At 50.7% G+C, this 18,639-nt stretch overlaps 1 protein-coding gene across 2 annotated transcripts in view; it reads right to left on the reverse strand.

The window, feature by feature from the left end:
• HTT (huntingtin) overlaps positions 1–18,639 on the reverse strand; it is a 2,065,683-nt gene that overhangs the window by 1,385,530 nt on the left and 661,514 nt on the right. For both annotated transcript variants that reach the window (XM_085642500.1, XM_085642499.1), the window contains one exon: positions 11,354–11,454. In XM_085642500.1, coding sequence (XP_085498626.1) covers positions 11,354–11,454 — 101 coding nt within the window. The remainder of the gene's footprint in view (positions 1–11,353; positions 11,455–18,639) is intronic.

An 18,639-nucleotide genomic window follows, 5' to 3' on the forward strand; every position in this document is an offset into this window, starting at 1 on the left:
ACGGGCCGGGCCAGGGAACTTATTAATGCATCCCTACCTGTCGTGCAAATATACTAGGAACATTTTATACAGCAAGGAGACTAAACAAGCATGACTGTAACAATAGCACGTCAACCGGTACAGGTAACTTGTAGTGGACAGGGAGCACATTCTGGAGCAATGTGTCAGATACTATATAAACAGTTTAAGCCAGAGGATCATTGCTAAGATGCGTGACCACTGAGGGGAACAGTGCCACGCTGCCATCAGAGTCTGAGTCCATATTGGCATCCTCGGAAGGACTGGTACTAATGGATGGGCGAGATGTACGGAAAGCTGAGGCAGTTCGAATGGCCCCCTGCCTGCCCTCCATCACCTGCTGATGAAGCGGGGGACTAGAGGCCGTACTCTGGGTAAGGAGTCCACTTTCACGCCTTCGAGGGAGGTGAGGGGGGCTGTGACTTCGGTGGCGGGGAATCCATTTGTCTAGCTGGCTGGACATTGGGAAAGGTCTTGTCCAGCCAGTCCCAAGCACTGTCAGGAGTATCAAGAAATAACGAACGCTGATTATATATGATTTTCAGTTTTGCTGGGAACAATAAAGCAAACGTCAGGCCCGCTGCCCGGACCCGCACCTTCACCTCCATAAAGGAAATCGGGGAATATTGAGACCTTCACATTATCGATCTGTAATGGGCCGTTATCCCTCGCCGCCTGTAACATGTGATCACGGTCTCTATAGTTCAAGATCCTGGCCAATATTTGGCGTGGGTCGGCACCAGGTATTGGTCTACGTGTAGGGACACGATGTGCCCACTCAACTGTAAAGACTGCAGATAGTCCGATCGGGACCATACTATTTTTCAGCCAGGTTTCTATGTACTCGATTGGGTTGGAGCCCTCCATTCCCTCCAGTAATCCACAATTCTGAGATTGTTGCGGCGTGCCCGACCTTCTGCATCATCGGCCCAGGCCTGGAGGGAATCAATCTGTTTCTGCATTTGACAGAGTTGTTCTTCATGGGCTTTTACGTGTGGTACCATTGTTTCCACAGTTTGCTTGGCGGATTTAACTTTATCAGCTAATTTCTTATGATCATCTTTCAATAAATTGAGATCGACTTATAACATGACCAGTTGCCCTTCTAGTACAGAGCGGGAATCACGGATTTCCTGCAAAATCATGTCCAGTTTATCCACTGAAGCGTTGGTACTGACACTTCCCTCTGTATGATGCGACCGGCTAGATGAGTGCCCTGAAGCCGGAGAGAGCGACCTGCTCTCCCCGACCTAGTAGTTGCTCTGGGCTTCCCTTTGCCCATGGTTGGTGACAAGACACAGTGGGGCGATGAATACGTGGTAGCGGTTGCAAATATATTATAAACACAGAGGGAACAAGCACCAACGGTCAGACTAGAATACTGACCAGGCAATTCTGTGACAGTAGGACGGATGGGGACGTGGGTAGATAGTTGATTCAGTAGCCACCTGAGCAGCACTCCGTTGAGGAGAAGTGCCCTTGTCTGATAATAACTTCACAGTGTAGGTTCATCCACAGTGACCACCAATAGGGACTTAGAAGTTGAGTGGAACAGACACCATACAGAGCGACTGGACCGAAGCGAAGCGTCGACCAGTATAACTAGGCCACAGATCCTGTAATGTTGCGCATGAACTCACTGCCACCCAATCATCAATAGTATACAAGCTGCCAGCTCTTTCAGGTTTGCACACATAGATGAAATACCCCCGTAGTAAATGACGACTCTTACAGGAGCCAGAGCAAAATGAAGGGGTTATAGTGGTAGTCGTCCCGTACAAAGGCAGGGTATTGAGGCGCACTCCGACTGATCCCAGATGGGGGAGCCCCACGTCTCTTATGGTCTGGAGCCCTGACCATGCACGCTTGTGGCCACGGGGGAGGGGGGGGGGGAAGGAGGGGGGGGAAAGGGCCAGTGTAGAATCGTATCCAGTAAATGCGCTTCACACCAGCACTCCAAAGCTGCCAACCGAGCACCGCTACTTTCATGGGCCAAACCATAAGGACACCAGCAGATCTAACTATTGACTCAGTGCCCCAGGTCCGATGTCCTCCGAGATATTGCTGCGCCGGGGGTGAGGGAAAAGGTGGCACGAGGTGTCCGCTGGTCGGCAAGCACCCACTACGGAATGGCTGTTTGTCTGAGAGGTACTGGCACATACTCCACATACCTTGGCAACAGCAATGGTGAGGGTCACACGGGCGGTCTCGGGCAGACCACAGCCTGGGAGGATAGCAGAAAGTGCAGATATCGCGCTGAAAAGCCCTCAGACCGGGGGCCAGAGCAGACACAGGAGCCGGCCCCTGTATCCCGGAGCTAAGCCAGTCCGCAGGCCAGCCCGGTGTCGACAAGGCTCTGCCCCTAGTTCAGGCTTCGAGACATGCCGGAATGCCAACTATGGTCCACTGCCAGCATGAGCCCAATCTCCAATGACCCCAACAGAGCGGAATACAGGCTCCGCACCCAAGCTCCGATGTCCACAACGATATAACTGCTGCTCTGGAGGGAGGGAGGAAGGAAAAGGAGACATGAGACGTCCGCAGGTCCACAATCGCTCACAACCACCCTGCGATTGAGTGAGGGTATGCAGTCACAGCAGGGGACCCGCCACCGATGTGTGGCGCGATGTGGTCCTGTAGAGAGCGCCCCCCCCACCAGCAGCAGTAGGCCATGTAACAAAGGTGCTGGCGCACACTCCACGTATCTCAGCAGCAGCAGTGGTATGGATCACCCAGGCGATCCCGGACAGGTTCCAGCCAGGCAGACCCAGATGGCAGCAAATACGGACGTTGTGCTGGAAGGCCCCTAGTCCAGGGGCTAGAGCAGTCACTGCAGCCGGCCACAGTATCCCACGGCCCAGCCAGTCCACAGGCCAGCCCAAGGTTGATGAGGCTCCACCCCTGCACCAGGCCTCAAGACGCGCCGGAGAGTGCCGCAGTCCAGATGTCAGCTCTCCCGGGAACCCTGAAAGCCGTAGAGCGCGGTCGTGGAAGCAGGTTGATGGGAACCAGCGTTTGGCGATGCAGACAGCTGTCTAGTAACGTAGGGAATGACGGATGATATGCGGATAAGGTGCCCCGGCCCGGAGCTCGTCGCTTGAGCGACCACCATCTTGGGCTGCAGGCCACGCCCCCTCAGTAATAAGCAAGACTTAATTAAACCAGGCTGGTATTAAACTGTCTCACCACCTGTTCTTATTGGGACACAATGGTCTTTGACTAAACCCTACATCATGTCACTTACCACATAACTGTGCTACACATTTGCACTGAGGTCTAAATTGCCTATACATGTGTTCACCTCATGTATTATAATATTAAATTTGTGAATTAAATTGGTTTCATTCTTTACCTAGCCCGTGCCGCTGTCAGCAACATTCACTGTGCATGTGAAACACATTGTTGTTAATGTCTGTATAGGTAATTTTATTTCTATTGGGCAATCATTTGGTGAAATCACGGTTTCAGGAACATTGTAGGTTCAACTTTCATTTCAAATAGGTTTGCCCGTTTTTGCTTTCAAATTTAAATACTGGACAATAATTTCTAATTCTAGCACAGGTGAGCATAGGTTTCTTCGCAGTAGCAATTCTTTCAGTACTAGTTTTTGCTAATGGGAGGCATTAATTAATTGAAGGACTATATCTTCAAACTCCTTCTGAGTGAGTACAAATTTAAATATGGCAGCAGGGAGTGGACCAGCTGAGAACCTGAGGGTTTACACTGATTAAAATGTACATGTCTAATGTTTCATCAAGCTGTAAATATTTTTAAAACTGTGCTAAGGATTTTTGCGATGTGCCCATAGGAATCATAAGCCTTGGCATTGAAATCATCTTGTGTGTCCTTTCTAAATAAGTGTCACAACTCTCGGGGGGGGGGCGTGGCCTGACATGCTGACCGGCTAGATGTGTTTTAGCGCTGCTCCTGCCCCAAAAATGTTAAATCCTGCATAATCCTGGCGCATCAGTAACTTTCTCAAGCCGAACCAGCAGCGGAAGCCCCCCTACCTCCAAGGGTCCCGATGCGGTGCTGAGAAAACGGCCCGTCACTGGAGAACATCGTGAAGGGTAACTGGAGTCCCGTTGTGATCCTGGCTCCGGTAATGACGGCCTCCGCGGGGCTGTGAGAGGCGTTGATCGGGCCGGGGCGCAACGAAGGAGCCCCGGGGCCTGTGCGGGTCCCCGCTGCTGAGACTGGACCGCTGTTGGGCCCCAGGAGGCAGTGCCAGAAAGGAGTAACTGTGGTGTGTGGCAGCCAGGTCGGCAGGACTCCGACGGCCGGGGGCGTGTCTCACGCAAGGCCGGTGCGGTGAGGTCTGTGGGCGCCCGTGCTGGAAGTGCCCCGGAGTGATGCGAGGGACCGCCTGGGGGCCCATGAAAGTATAGTTTCACCACCTACGGCGAAAATCGGAGCCTGGATGTGGAGGTGAGGAGCCCCCCCTGTAGCGGCGTATCCTGAGGCCCGAGCCTACGCGAGGTATGTGTGGTGTGGCCTCCTTGCACCCCGGCGGGAGGGGCCCGGAGCGGAATGAGGGCTGCTGGTGGGCCAGTCAAGCAATATGCAGTCCCAAGGACCAGCAAGCATCGCCTAGTTGATGAGGGGAAGAGCCCCCACATAAAATCTGTGGCCAGGAGCGAGGCCTGAGAGGGGCTAGTGAGGTGAAACCCACTGGTTCTACAGTGGACAGCGGTGGGAAGTGGCGTGGGGACACCTGAGGACTCGGTGAGCCAGAGTGGACAGCCGGAGCTTGAAGGCTGGAGCCCAGTAGGTGAGGGGGTGCCCCCCCATGCATCAATGATCTCCCCCCCAGCTTGATGGGGTTATACGGCGTGTGAGTGGCCCTGGACGCGAGGGGTTCACTTAGCGGATTGGCTGTCCATTGGCCGACCCCGTGGGAAGAGTCAAGATCACGCAGCGGAGCCCGCTGTGAGTGACGGTGGTCTAGGCTACCAAGCCCGGTTTGGCGGGAGGGAGTGCCTGTGGGATTTTGAGGACGCTGGAGCCCAAGGGGATGAGGCAGACCGCCTGAAGGATCCCCTTTACTGAACGGCATATGATATTATTTCCTTATTTCGGAGGGCCTCCGGGCAGCATTCAGGGGCAGCCGTACTTGACATGGGGAAGGATCGACCAGTACGAGGAGCCCAATCGAATAAAATCATGCAATACACAGTCCCGGGCCAACTTCGACGGAGTGCCCCAGACTGGACCTGGAGTTGGGGATTCACCGGGGCGCAGCGGCCCAGGACAAAGCAGACATTTTGCAAGCGATCCGTGACTCCAGAGTGGCTTTAGAAACAAAAATGGACAGGATGGCCATGGATATAACCCATCTGCGCCTGGACCTCCGGAAGGTGGCAGACAGGGTTACCACCACGGAAGGACACTTGACCACTTTGCAGGTGGAGGTTCGTCAGCGGAGGAAGACGGTGACGGTGCTTGGGGATCACACGGCTCGGCGACGAAACAATCTCCGCTTTCTGTGATTTTCAGATAAAGCGGAAGGGCGGGCGGCGTACGTCTTCCTCGAGGACTGGATTGGCACGACATTCCCGAACCTCCAACTCTCCAAGATGTTCGCAGTGGAAAGAGCACATAGATCGCTTGGGCTGCCGCCGAAACCAGGGTCCCCGCCCAAAGCTGTGATCGCCCGAGACCGGGATGCGATCCTGCAACACATTCGCACCACTGGCCCAGATTGGAAAACCATGATATCTATATATACCCGGACTATACAAAAAAGGTGCAAGATCTACGGAACGATTTCATGGGTGCGTAGCCACAATATCAAATACAGCTTAATGTTCCCGGCAAGGCTCCGAGTACTACATGGAGACAAGACATACTTTTTTGGTAGCCCTTCGGAGGCGGCGGACTGGATGGACTCGCTGGACCTGGCAGGTCCAGATCAGAACCAGGGTTGACAGGAGCAGAGGCGCCGGGGCGGTCGACGGCAGAGCCAACAACGTCGAGAGGAGGAGCAACGATCGCAGGGTCGTGACCTGGCGGATGGACGACGTATTATGGGGGAACCAGATGGCACTCTCCTTACGGAACTGGAGGCGATCCCAACACAGAACCAGTTCTCTCCGTTATGTTTAGTACAGGAAACACAGTCGGAGTTGGGAGGAGCCCCCAGCCTGCTTGTCGAGGGGTCTGGAGACAAGTGAGTGGTGGACTTACCGCAGAGACCGAGGGATTCGGGGTCATGGACACTGTGAGTAACTGTTTTTGACCTGAGGGGCACTAGACTTTCACGAGAGACTTACATGGGGGGGGCATTGGGCCCAGAGACAATGGGAAGGGGGGGGGCTAGATACATGGTTCTCCTTTTTTACTGAGAGGGTTGCACTTTGGCGCCCATAAACTGTTTAGACTCGCCCACTGTAGAGTACTGAGGCGGCCAGGCTAGACCTTTATGTCGGACAGGGCGGCACAGTGCCAGTCAGTCAGCTGACTATCGGAGTTTAGAGGAAAGGTTTTTTTTCCGAAATTGGGAAAGTACGTATATTTGTATTTGATATTTCAAGTTGTGGAGGGTGATCTAGTTGGAGGGAGGCGCTTTGGGGCGGGGTTCTGAGTCCTCCGGCCAGGACCGGGTTCGGAGAATGAGGTACTACCGCCTGTGGGTGGGGGGAGTTGGGGTTTCAGAACATGGTTTTGTTAGGGTTGATACCAGGTCTAGTTATTGTTGCATCAATGAAGGTCGAAGGAGGCTGCATCTTATGGGGTCACATTGCAATACTACAGAGGATCCCCCACACGGAGATCAGGGGCCGCGACACCAACAACAGCTAACTCATGTCAGGTGACACGCAGAAGTATAAACTGATAACATGGAACGTTCGGGGGCTCAATAATATGGTCAAGCGGATCCAGGTGGCAACATGCCTCAGACGTTATGGGGTGAGCATAGCCCTGCTTCAGGAAACACACCTATGGGGAAACTGTCTTAAATATGTCCAACGTAGATGGAGAGGTCAATTTTACGCTACATCGTATTCGGGATTTGCCAGGGGAGCGCTAATCTGGGTTGCATCGGGAGCTCCCTTTAAGGTTCTGCTCACTAAGCAGGATCCGGACTGGAAGTTTGTGATAGTGGAGGGGACGCTAGATGGGCGCAGTATATGCCCGTTAAATATTTATGCCCCAAATAGTGATGATGGTGGGTTTCTGAGTCGCGTTCTGGGGCAGTTAGATCTGGACCCGGACACGGAATTGAACGTTGCAGGTGACTTTAACTGTGCCCTAGATGGGGAGTTAGACACCCTCCGAAGCTGGATGCGAAACCTAGAGTCAGAGAGGCGATAGGCCAGATGCTCCATAATTACGGCTTGTTGGGTGTATGGAGACACCGTAATCCTGGTCGCCGAGAGTACTCGTGCCACACACCTGCTGCCAATACTCACAGTAGACTAGACTATTTTTTTGTTCAAAGGACGACGGTACATCAGATAGCGGAGACGCACTATCTGGCTCACTATTTGTCTAACCACTCCCCACTATTAATCACTTACTCGCTAGGCCAGCCAAGATCGAAGATACCACTATGGAGGCTTAACACCGACGCCCTTGGCGACCCGACCTATAAGGACGCTATCTCGAATGGGCTGGAAGCTTATTTGGAGGTCAACTGGGGTTCGGCTAGTACCAGGGCGACCGAATGGGACGCTCGAAGGTGGTCCTGCATGGGATATGTTTGTCCACGGAGGTGGGGGTTAAAAAAAGTGCTGGAACGCGACCTCCGGAGGTATGAAGAGCGCTTGGCGGCATTGGAGAAAGACTTTCCATTGAGCAGGGAGAGGCTGCCTGAATGGACTGACGTGCGGTTAAAGTTAGGGGACACGTGGGACTCGCTCTGCAAGTTTAATAGAACGGCTAGTAGACGACGCTGGTATACGGAAGGAGATAAGGCTACTAGCACGCCTGATTTGGGCAGAGACTCAACATCACCCAATCCTGGCACTTGAGAATGACCGGGGCCAGGTGGTATACACCCAACATGAGATTAACAGCACATTCCAGACCCATATACTCCGAGCCCAAGCCCCACACGGCCCCCAAGATCGTAGAGGCCTATCTTGCTGAAGTAACTTTGCCCTGCATAGATTTGGAAAGTCAGGAGGCCTTAGGTGGCCCCCTTAGGGGGGAGGGAGTACGGGCGGCACATGCCCACCTGAAGACTTCAAAGTCCCCTGGGATGGACGGCATAACAGCCGAACTCTATAAGGAGTATGGAGGGGTCCTGATCCCCTAAACTCCTGGACATCGCGGCGGAGGCCAATGAACGCGGAATGCTCCCAGACTCTATGCGGGAAGCATTGATAGTAATGATCCCCAAACCAGGGAAAGATCCCCTCCTCCCCAGCTCTTACAGGCCTATTTCAATGCTGAACGTAGATCTTAAAATCATTAGCCAGGTGCTGGCATGTAGGCGCCTTCCTTATTTTCAACGGCTGGTTCACGACGACCAGTCCGGGTTTATACCGGGCAGGAATACACTGCGGAATATTCGTCGCCTCGCCCACGTCATGCAGTCGCTGGAAGGACGGGCTCAGCAGAGCACCTTGGTATTTCTTGATATCAAACAAGCATTCCATTCGGTCAGATGGGACTACCTTTGGCAGGTACTTTTAAAAATGGGGCTGGGGGGAGGGGTTTGTTAATTGGGTGAAATTGCTTTATGTTCGACCGGTGGCGAAGGTTCGCACGGGCCGATACGTCTCAGACACCATAACCATAGAGAGGGGAACGCGGCAGGGCTGCCCGCTCTCCCCGTTGCTATTTGCCCTGGCGATGGAGCCGCTGGCTTGTCATCTTCGTGGGGTACTCGAGGAACAGGGCATACGGGTGGGGAGTTCGGAGCATGTCGTATCGATGTATGCCGATGATGCGTTGATATACCTGAAACGGCCGACTCAGTCCTTACCGACACTTATGGCTGCACTGTCACAGTTTGCAGCTGCCTCCGGGCTTTCCATTAATAAAGCAAAATCACTGATTTACGCGGTTGGCTAGAGAGCGACTGGGAGGGGGCCCGGAGATGGGACTTTCGTGGGTGGACGACACTTCGCTATCTGGGGATCTGGATTGGAAGGAATGCAACTACCTTTTATCAGCATAACATGGGAAGGATAATACGGGGTCTTCGGGGTAGTATTTCCTTTTGGAACACACTTAAACTCTCCCTAATGGGTAAGATTGCCTTAATAAAGATGGTGGTCCTACTTCGATGCCTATATACTATGCAGGGTTCGTTCTTTGAACTTCCGCACCGGGTATTCAGGGAATTGGATGCATTGCTGGTCCTCTTTATTGTGGAATGAGAAGCGATGTAGGATAAGTCTAGAGGTCATGAAACGTAGATGGGGTAAGGGGGGTTTAGAGATCCCAGACTTGGAACTTTACTATTTTGCGTCTCAATTGCAACATGCAATAGCCTGGTTGGACACGGATCCCTCGTGGGAGAGATCCCTGCTGGCAGGGACATACGGGGACCGGCAGCTGGGAGCACTCCTATGGTGGGCGGGGGGACCAAGAACATGGCCCTCCCTTGGCGCGGCTGGTAGCGGCACTATGGCACCGGGTGGTTCGACGCGTATTCCGAGGACGGCCGTTTGCCCCGGAACTTAAGTTCTGGCTGATGCCACCCTTTGCTCAAATAGACCAGGTTATGATTATGGATAAATGGAAGGAGAGGGGCTGCCTGATGTTGTCTGACCTCTACCCGGAAAAGAAATTCATCACTTATCAAGATGCGGTGACCACCTTCGAGCTGGGATCAGGGCAATTCCTGCAATACGCTAAGTTGGCGGCAACGACACGGCAGTTATGGCCCTAGTTTCCAAAGGCTCCGGAGCTCACCCAAACCCTGGTCACCATGATCTCTATGGCAGGGGGACGAACGTTTGTTACCCAACTCTACAGGGCATTGAGAGACGATAATAAAATTGGCCCCCTGAAGATAGAACACAAATGGCAGCAGGTGTGTCCGCAGGAGATCACACCGCGAGATTGGGAAAAAATACACAAGAGTGTGCAGAAGGGGTCAGTGAGTAACCGCTTCAAACAAATCCAATATAATATCATACACATGGCCTATCTCTCACCCAGGAGGCTCCAAGCTATTGACATCTCCAGGGATCCACATTGCCCTTGATGTTGCAACGATCAGGCGGGTTTTCCGCATATGGTGTGGGAGTGCCCAATAATCCAGACGTACTGAGTAGCTGTCCTTGAGGATCTGGCGTGGGGGGCAATGATTCAGGAGATAGCAGGACAGTTATCCCAACCTACACCGGACAGCTCGGGGGAGACATCCTCGGGTGGAGAGGGGGGTAAGGGGGAGGGGAGGATGGACCTCGGGACAAAGGGGAATGATGCAGGGAGACCCAACATAAAAATTATTATGCACAGACTTCAAGTTTTATATATACCCGGCGGGGGGAGGGATTTGTGGGGGGGTAGGGAGAGGGGGAAGGGGTGGGCAGTGGGGGGAGAGTTCATTGCTGTTTGAGTTATGTTTAAACACGAAACAAAGAGGAGAACTCTGAAGATAGCGGAACTTCCAAGGAGGCGATATACGGTCTACATATTGCCATGTATTACTTTGGTCGTGAACACCACCACGGCTGAGATGGAAACGTTGTATGTTTGTATTTCCGCATGCTCTAATGGTTCGGAGAAATAAAAACTAATAAAGAAATTAAAAAAAAAAAAAAACGTGTCACAACTCTGCAAGAGTTTGTTAATCAAGTAAGAATCAGAGAGGAGACTCAGAAAAAATATGTCCTTCAGCGTAAAAAGAAAAGAACAGGGGAGTGCTCAGGGATCCTTTGCAGAGTGCTTAAGATTTATTTTTATTAAAAACCTAGCAATCTGAGATGTCATTCTGTGGAATTTAGGCCCCACAACTGCAGTAGGGTTCTCTGTACATTTGTTTTGTTGTTGTAGATATAATTCTCAGGATTTTATCAGAACCAAGGACATTCCATGATGGACAGTTCAAAAGCACAGAAAGAGACAGAAGTATTACAGTTCTATCAATCAATTGATTTGGTTCCCTCCAAAATAGTTATGATGTATATGACGGTCACTCATCAGTTAAATCAACTCTGCACATAGCCACAAATAGTGTATTTGAACCCAACCATTTTACGTTAATGTACTTAGGATGAGTTACTAACTACAAAGGCACATAATATGGTTAATTGGACTGTAGGGTTCTAGGGTCAGTTCAAAGGTTTATTTTCTAGGATGAAATGTTAATATAAAAAACACACAAGTGAGACCAGGTTCTATGGTGTTGGACTTCTATTAACACAAAAAATACCTTGCTAAGGATGTTGCAGCAACGTGTCTCACCCGGGGATCTTCATCACCAAGAAGATATAGAATCACATTATTAAGAACTCGATCCTGAAGTTTCAGTAACTGCAAGAATCAAACATGGAAAATTAAATTTGCATTAACAATATTCGAATCACGCATCAAATCTTTCATCTGCATATGGTATCCATTATTGTAAAATATACATGCTTTCAATGTAAAATATCCACCTATTTTCTCCAAATAATAGTTAGACTACTGCGGAGTTCAGGAAAAATAATACTATAATAACTGAGTTGCTGTAGCTGTCTATCTTACAGTAAGAATATTTTGATAGCCACTCTTTTTTCCTGTGGCTCTTGCCATCTTAGAAATGCACTAGCACACAAAAACGAGGAACATAAAACATTTAAAAAAATCTCAAAACATAAGTGAACCCAAACAACTCAGCTGCATCGCTTGAAGTGACTGAGTAACTTAAGGGACGCCACAGACAACGTTACTCGTATATGCATGCACAAGCCATCAGTTGAAAAATACTTTCCCACCAACAACAAACTTTTAAAGAACTACAGTATCCTTCACAAACATTTTTAAAGCCGGTAGGTAACAAGATAGGTAAGTGATTTTGTTCTGCTTAAAGATCTTAAAAAAGCCAGGTTCCCAAAATCTCCAGAAAAACTTCATGTAACCAAAGCCTGGATGGTGAGGCCGAAGTGTAAGATTCAAAATACATATACTAATGCTATGCAAACACAAAGTGATGCTCAAGTGAATGTTTCACAAACCTGTTGGTGCGACACGTCTTTGAGTAGAACAGGAGTAGTCACTCTAATTGGTGAAAAGTTGTGAAAGTGCTATGAAGCAACAGTATAAGTTTCCAAACCAACTCTTAACATGTTGCTATTCAGGTCCCTGTCCAACATAATATGCTCCGTTTGGTGATGCTTTAGATACTTCTTTTAAATTGATGCGCACTTGACCAAGTATTTTACGCTGCTAACTCATGAATATACAGTGGCTAAGCACAGTGCAAAGGTGCAAGTAACATACTATTCCTGAGCACTCCAATGCTAAAAAATCCTACACTGAAGCACTATTCATTCAGAGAACACTTCAGAAAGATAAGGGAGTTTAAGATAAAAGAACAGATGAACTACAGCGGTTCTTATATAATGCACACAGGTAACTTACTTGAAATGCAGACAGATTGGCAACTTAAAAGTCATGTTTTCAAGTCAAACACTTCAAAGCACACCGAAAGACAACTTGTTTTTAATAACTTTATCATTATTCAATCATATAAAATAAATGGTATCATGACAGTTGTTCCTGTTAATAGCGATATAAACAGTTCCATGCACAAGGTGCTAACATAAACCATGTCATGCAAAAGTGAAGGAAGACCACCATATTACAGTGTCTGATCGTCACAAGTTGAATGGTCACATCGACACCCAGACCCACAACCTGCAAACTGCCACTCTCCCATGTACCTAGTGTCATGTAATGACCAGTAACATCTGTGTAATCTATTCATCCCACGCCAGTCCGGACTATGCAAGCAGGGGTTGGCTGAGGGGACTGGGGTCCAAACTCTGCAAATATGACTTGAGCGGGCTCCAGATATCTTTTGGACCGGCCTTGGGTGGAAGTAATGTGGCGTACAATTCACAATTGGGGTTGCAATATGTGAGGCTAGCAAGCCATGCACTCTTGGTAACAGCTAAGTTGCTGCCCCATCAAAGCGCTATTTCGCATTTAGCCAGTAGCAGTGCGAGAGCAATACATTTCCGTGTTTTCTTGGGCATATTGTGGACGTACCCTAGGAGCGCGACCTCCGGGGAGGGGGCTATATTAAGCTGCGTCATGCGCGACAGTGTCTCGAAGATGACCACCCAAAAATCCACTATTTTGGGGCAGGTCCCTGTCAAATGTCAAACATGTATAAAAAGTTTGGGAGAACTATCGTCTTCATAAGTGCAATTCTGCCGGACATAGAGAGTGGAAGCTTCAACCAGCATTCTATCTGCGTTGCAAGGTTATGTATAGCTGAACCCTAATTCAGTTGCAGCATTTAATCCGCTTCTCTGTGTATTTGTATACCCAAATACCTGACTGAGTTGCGACACCATGTCCATAGGAATTCGCATTCCCACTCGACGGTGCCCGTTGTCAAGAGGAACAGAACAGACTTAGCCAGTTGACACCCAACCCCCCAAACCCACCAAAACGAAGGACCTCCCTGATCAGTGGATCAAGATTAGTCTGAGGGCAGCGGACATATAAAACAATGTCATCTGCATAGAGTGACAAGAGGAAGGGGCCAGTATTAAACTGGATACCTCTGTGGAGATGCTTCTCTTGAAAATGGCGAACCAGGGGGTCTAATGCCAGAATAAAAAGTAACGGAGAGAGCGGGCAACCTTGCCTGGTGCCACGTGTAAGAGTAAAGGTGGAGGATAAGGTACCATTCATGCAGAGCCTGGCGGTGGGAGAAGCAAACAGCAACGCCGTGGGGTCTATGAAGCCCTTGGGGATGCCTAGTTTCCTCATTATGGCCCAAATAAAAGGCCATTCCAGCTAATCAAATGTATTTTCGGAGTCCAACAGTACCGCCGCAGCTGGGAGCTCAGGTCTAATCTTATGTATAACTGCAAACAATGTACGTAAGTTCAGCGCATTGGGAACAAAACCGGACTGCACTGGCGATATGATGTGATCCAGGAGTTAAGCAAGCCTCAACGCTATCATTTTGGTGAGGATCTTTAGCAGCGATAGCGGCCTATAAGGACCGCAATGCAATGGATCTTTTCCAGGCATGGGCAAAAATACAATTAAGGCTTTGTGCAAAGTTGGCGGCAATAATTTGTTCTCCAGGGATTTGTTGTATACCTCAAGGAGATAAGGTGCTTGTATATCTTTATAATGCTTGTAAAAAATGCCTATGAAGCCATCCAGGCCGGGCGCTGAGGTGCCGTTTAAGGCATCTATGGCGCTGATAATTTCCTCTTTAGAAAATGGCTCCGGTAGAAACTTTTGCATGTAATCCTCGAGCCCAACCATAGCAATTTCATCTAAATAGGCCCTACAGTCGTCCTCGTCCCGCAGCGCAAGTATAGTGTATAAAGATGTGTAATAGTGAAAAAACTAGTTACTGATTTCTGCCGTGTCTATTTGGAGCCGCCCTCCTCTGACTAAATAGAAGCAATGTAAGTCTTCCCCACACAAGGCCGTAGCAACTGAGCCAATGTGAGACCCGGCCTGTCGCCCTCTCCATATCGCCTGGCAGTGGCATATTTTTCCAGGAAATTTGTTTCACTGTCTGCCGTCTCCCCAAATTCAGCCCGCAACAACAGGCGATTGGCCAGCTTAGTCGGGTCTGAGTGTACAAGCAGGCCCGCATCTAATATTTTCAACCGGTCCTCTAAGCGAGTTAGCGTGCCTCTCAAGGACTTCAAAATCCCAGAGTGTTTTGCGATACATTCCCCCCTTATAAAAGCCTTAAATGCCTCTCAAACAGTCGCCCATGTGCTAATAAAGCCTACATATATGTCAAAATAAGTCATTATGGACTTCAGCAGAGAATAACGCATCATTTACGGCCTGACCTGGGAATCGCGATTGTCGCTCAACACCCTCTGGCTTGGGAATCTGGGCATGCATGCAAACTGGAGAGTGATCAGAATAGATTCTAGGTTGCTGGGTCATGGTGCAAAACTGAGGAACCATGGTGCGGGAGACCAGCCAAAAATCCAGGCGTGTCCAAGTATCATGGGGGGCTGAGTAGTGTGTGTAAGCTGAGTAGTTAGGGTTGCACATGAGCCATACCTCGATGAGACCAAGTGTGTCACAGATGTCACTAAGTACTCTGGTGGCACGAGGTTTCGTGGCAGGGGAAGGCGCTGTGCTGTCCAGGGCAGGTTGCAGAAGCAGGTTAAAATCTCCCCCCAAACAAAACATAATCAGCTCCTAAGGGGATCAGTAAGGCATGCAGCGAATGAAAAAAATCAGGGTCAGCCACATTCGGCGCGTAAATACACATCAAAACAATTCTGTATCCCATCAACTTCCCAGTCGCCAATGTGTATCGACCCTCCCTATCCGCTTTTACTTTATACAATTGGAAAGATAAACGTTTATATAGGAGTATGGCAGTTCCCCTAGAATAAGTGCTATAGTTTGCAAAATAACGGCGTGCTCCCCAATTACTGGCAAATGAAGTAGGAGATGAGGGGGACAAATGTGTTTCCTGCAGAAAGACCACATCCGCTTTATGGCGCTGCAAATAATTCAATACATGTTTACCTTTTCGAGTGTTATTCAGAACCACAACATTCCATGTGACAAAATTGACATCTGAGATAGTGGAGAGCCTATCCACCATCGTCACAAGTGGGGATGAATATGAATGAAAGGCACAGATGTGTCAACATGCGCTTGTGGAACCTCATACCAAAACAATCCAAACAGGAACAAGTAATACCATAGCTCTAAAGAATACCCCCCCACCACCACCCATCTAAATTAAAGGGAACACCCACAATCCCATAATGGTTATCAAGCAAACTTCAATTTTACTAAATGGAAACATCACAAGAAATGTTCAACCGCAATGGGGGAAGAGGCAACGCCTCGCCTTGTCCCCAGAGACCTAAGAAATATGTATTGCAAACAGAATATATTTAGGGCCAGAGTTCACAATCAAACCATCGTGAGCGTAAAAAAACTGGAAGAAAGAATATAGAACAAAATACACTATGGTATTCATCAATGTCTCGCCACAAAAAGGTCTCTCAGCTCCAAGAAAACAATTCTATCCTGGAACCAGAGTTCGGTATCTGTGGCGATCGTTCTGGCATGGGCGACTTTCTCAACCAATCAATCAATCAATGGCATTTGTATAGCGCGCTACTCACCCGGAGTGTCTCAAGGCGGTGGGGGGGTGGGGGGAGGGGGGGTGGGGAGTTACTGCTCAAACAGCCAGGTCTTGAGTTGCTTCCTGAAGGCGAGATGGTCCTGGGTTGTCCGGAGGTGGATGGGGAGGGAGTTCCATGTCTTGGCCGCCAGTTAGGAGAAGGATCTTCCTCCGGCGGTGGCTCTGTGGATGCGTGGGACGGCGGCGAGGGCGAGGCTGGCGGGTGGGCTGGTGGAAGGTCAGGCGGTTGTTGAGGAGCTTGGGGCCCAGGTCGTGGAGGGCCTTGTGTGCGTGGGTGAGGAGTCTGAACGTGATCCTTTTGTTGACAGGGAGCCAGTGAAGGTCTCTCAGATGACCGGAGATGTGGCTGTGACGGGGGATGTCCAGGACGAGTCGAGCTGAGGCGTTCTGGATCCGTTGGAGGTTCTTCTGGAGTTTGGTGGTGGTGCCGGCGTAGAGGGCGTTCCCGTACTCCAGTCGGCTGGTGACGAGGGCTTGGGTGACCGTCTTCCTGGTCTCGGTGGGGATCCATCGGAAGATCTTTCGAAGCATGCGCAGGGTGTTGAAGCACGAAGACGAGATGGCGTTGACTTGTCTGGACATTGAGAGGGAGGAGTCCAGGATGAAGCCCAGGTTGCGTGCGTGGTCCATTGGCTTGGGGGTGGCGCCCAGGGCAGGGGGCCACCAGGAGTCGTCCCAGGCGGAGGGTGATGACCCCAGGATGAGAACCTCCGTCTTGTCTGAGTTCAGTTTCAGGCGGCTGTTCTTCATCCATTCGGCGCCGTCTTTCATCCCTTTGTGTAGGCTGGCTCTGGCGGTGTCCGGGTTGTTGGTGAGGGAGAGAATGAGCTGGGTGTCGTCGGCGTAGGTGATGATCTTGAGGTCGTGTTGGCGTGCGATGGCTGCGAGGGGGCTCATGTAGACGTTGAAGAGGGTGGGGCTGAGCGATGACCCCTGTGGAACGCCGCAGATGACTTCAGTGGCCGCTTACCGGAATGGGGGGAGGCGGACTCTCTGGCTTCTTCCGGCGAGGAATGAGGTGATCCACTCAAGGGCCTTCTCCTGGATTCCGGCATTGTTCAGGCGTTGTACCAGGGTGCGGTGGCAGACAGTGTCGAATGCTGCGGAGAGGTCCAGGAGGATGAGGGCCGCTGTTTCCCCGTTGTCCAGTAGGGATCTGATGTCGTCTGTGGCTGCGATGAGGGCGGTCTCCGTGCTGTGGTTGGCTTGGAAGCCGGACTGCGAGTGGTCGAGGGAGCCGTTGGTCTCAAGGAAGGCAGCTAGCTGTCTGTTTTCGGTCTTCTCGATGACTTTGGCAGGAAACGGGAGGAGCGAGATGGGGCGGAAGTTCTTGAGGTCGGTGGGGTCAGCTGTAGGTTTCTTCAGCAGAGCGCTGATCTCGGCGTGTTTCCAGCAATCCGGGAAGGTGGCGGTGTTGAAGGAGGCGTTGATGATGTCGCGGATGTGGGGTGAGATGATGTAGTCTGCCGAGTTGAAGCTGTGGTGTGGACAGGGGTCCGTGGGGGATCCGGAGTGGATGGTGTTCATCGTGCGTGTTGTGTCTTCGGTGCTGACCAGGGTCCAGGTGCGGAGGGTGGCAGTGGGGGGCATCAGTTCGGTGGTGGGGGTCGTGGTAGGAGGGCCGAAGCTGTTGTGTATGATGGCGATCTTGTCATGGAAGAAGGCGGCGAGAGAGTCGCAGAGGTCTTGCGAGGGAGTGATGTCGTCGTTTCTGGCGTCGGGGTTGGAGAGCTCTTTAACGATGGTGAAGAGTTCTTTGCTGTTGTGGGTGTTGTTGTCCAATCGTTCCTTGAAGGCTGTCTTCTTCGTGGTGCAGATCAGTTGGTGATGTTTGCAGGTGGCCTGCTTGAGGGCAGTCATGTTGTCTGTGGTCTGGTTGGTGCGCCAGGTATTCTCCAGGGAGTGGCAGTTCTTCTTGGAGGTGATTAGTTCGTCGGTGAACCAGGGGGTTTTCTTGCCGCCGCGTCTGCTGGGGGGGTTCGTTGGAGCGGAGTCGGAGAAATTCCTGGGCCTCAGCTGGAGTGTCGAAGATATTGGATCTGCCATCGACGTCCACCTTCAGACACACTGGATAAAGCATTCCATACCTTAGGCCGGCTTTTCGCAATGCGGCCTTGAACTTCACAAATTTCCGACAGGCCTCTTGAACCACCACCATGAAGTCCGGATACAAAGAAATGGAAGAGCCCTGCCAGTCCAGTGATCCATGCTACCCAGCCAATCGCAAGGCTGTATCTCCATCTCTAAAGTTCAAGAGTTGTGCAAGGATGGGTCGAGGCAGATTGGGGCGCGGACCGAGAGATCTATGCGCCCTTTCGACAACAAAGGTAGTGGTGAATGACTATCGACCA

Source organism: Triturus cristatus, chromosome 2_2, assembly GCF_964204655.1.
Source record: "Triturus cristatus chromosome 2_2, aTriCri1.1, whole genome shotgun sequence".
Classification (NCBI taxonomy): Eukaryota; Metazoa; Chordata; class Amphibia; order Caudata; family Salamandridae; genus Triturus; species Triturus cristatus.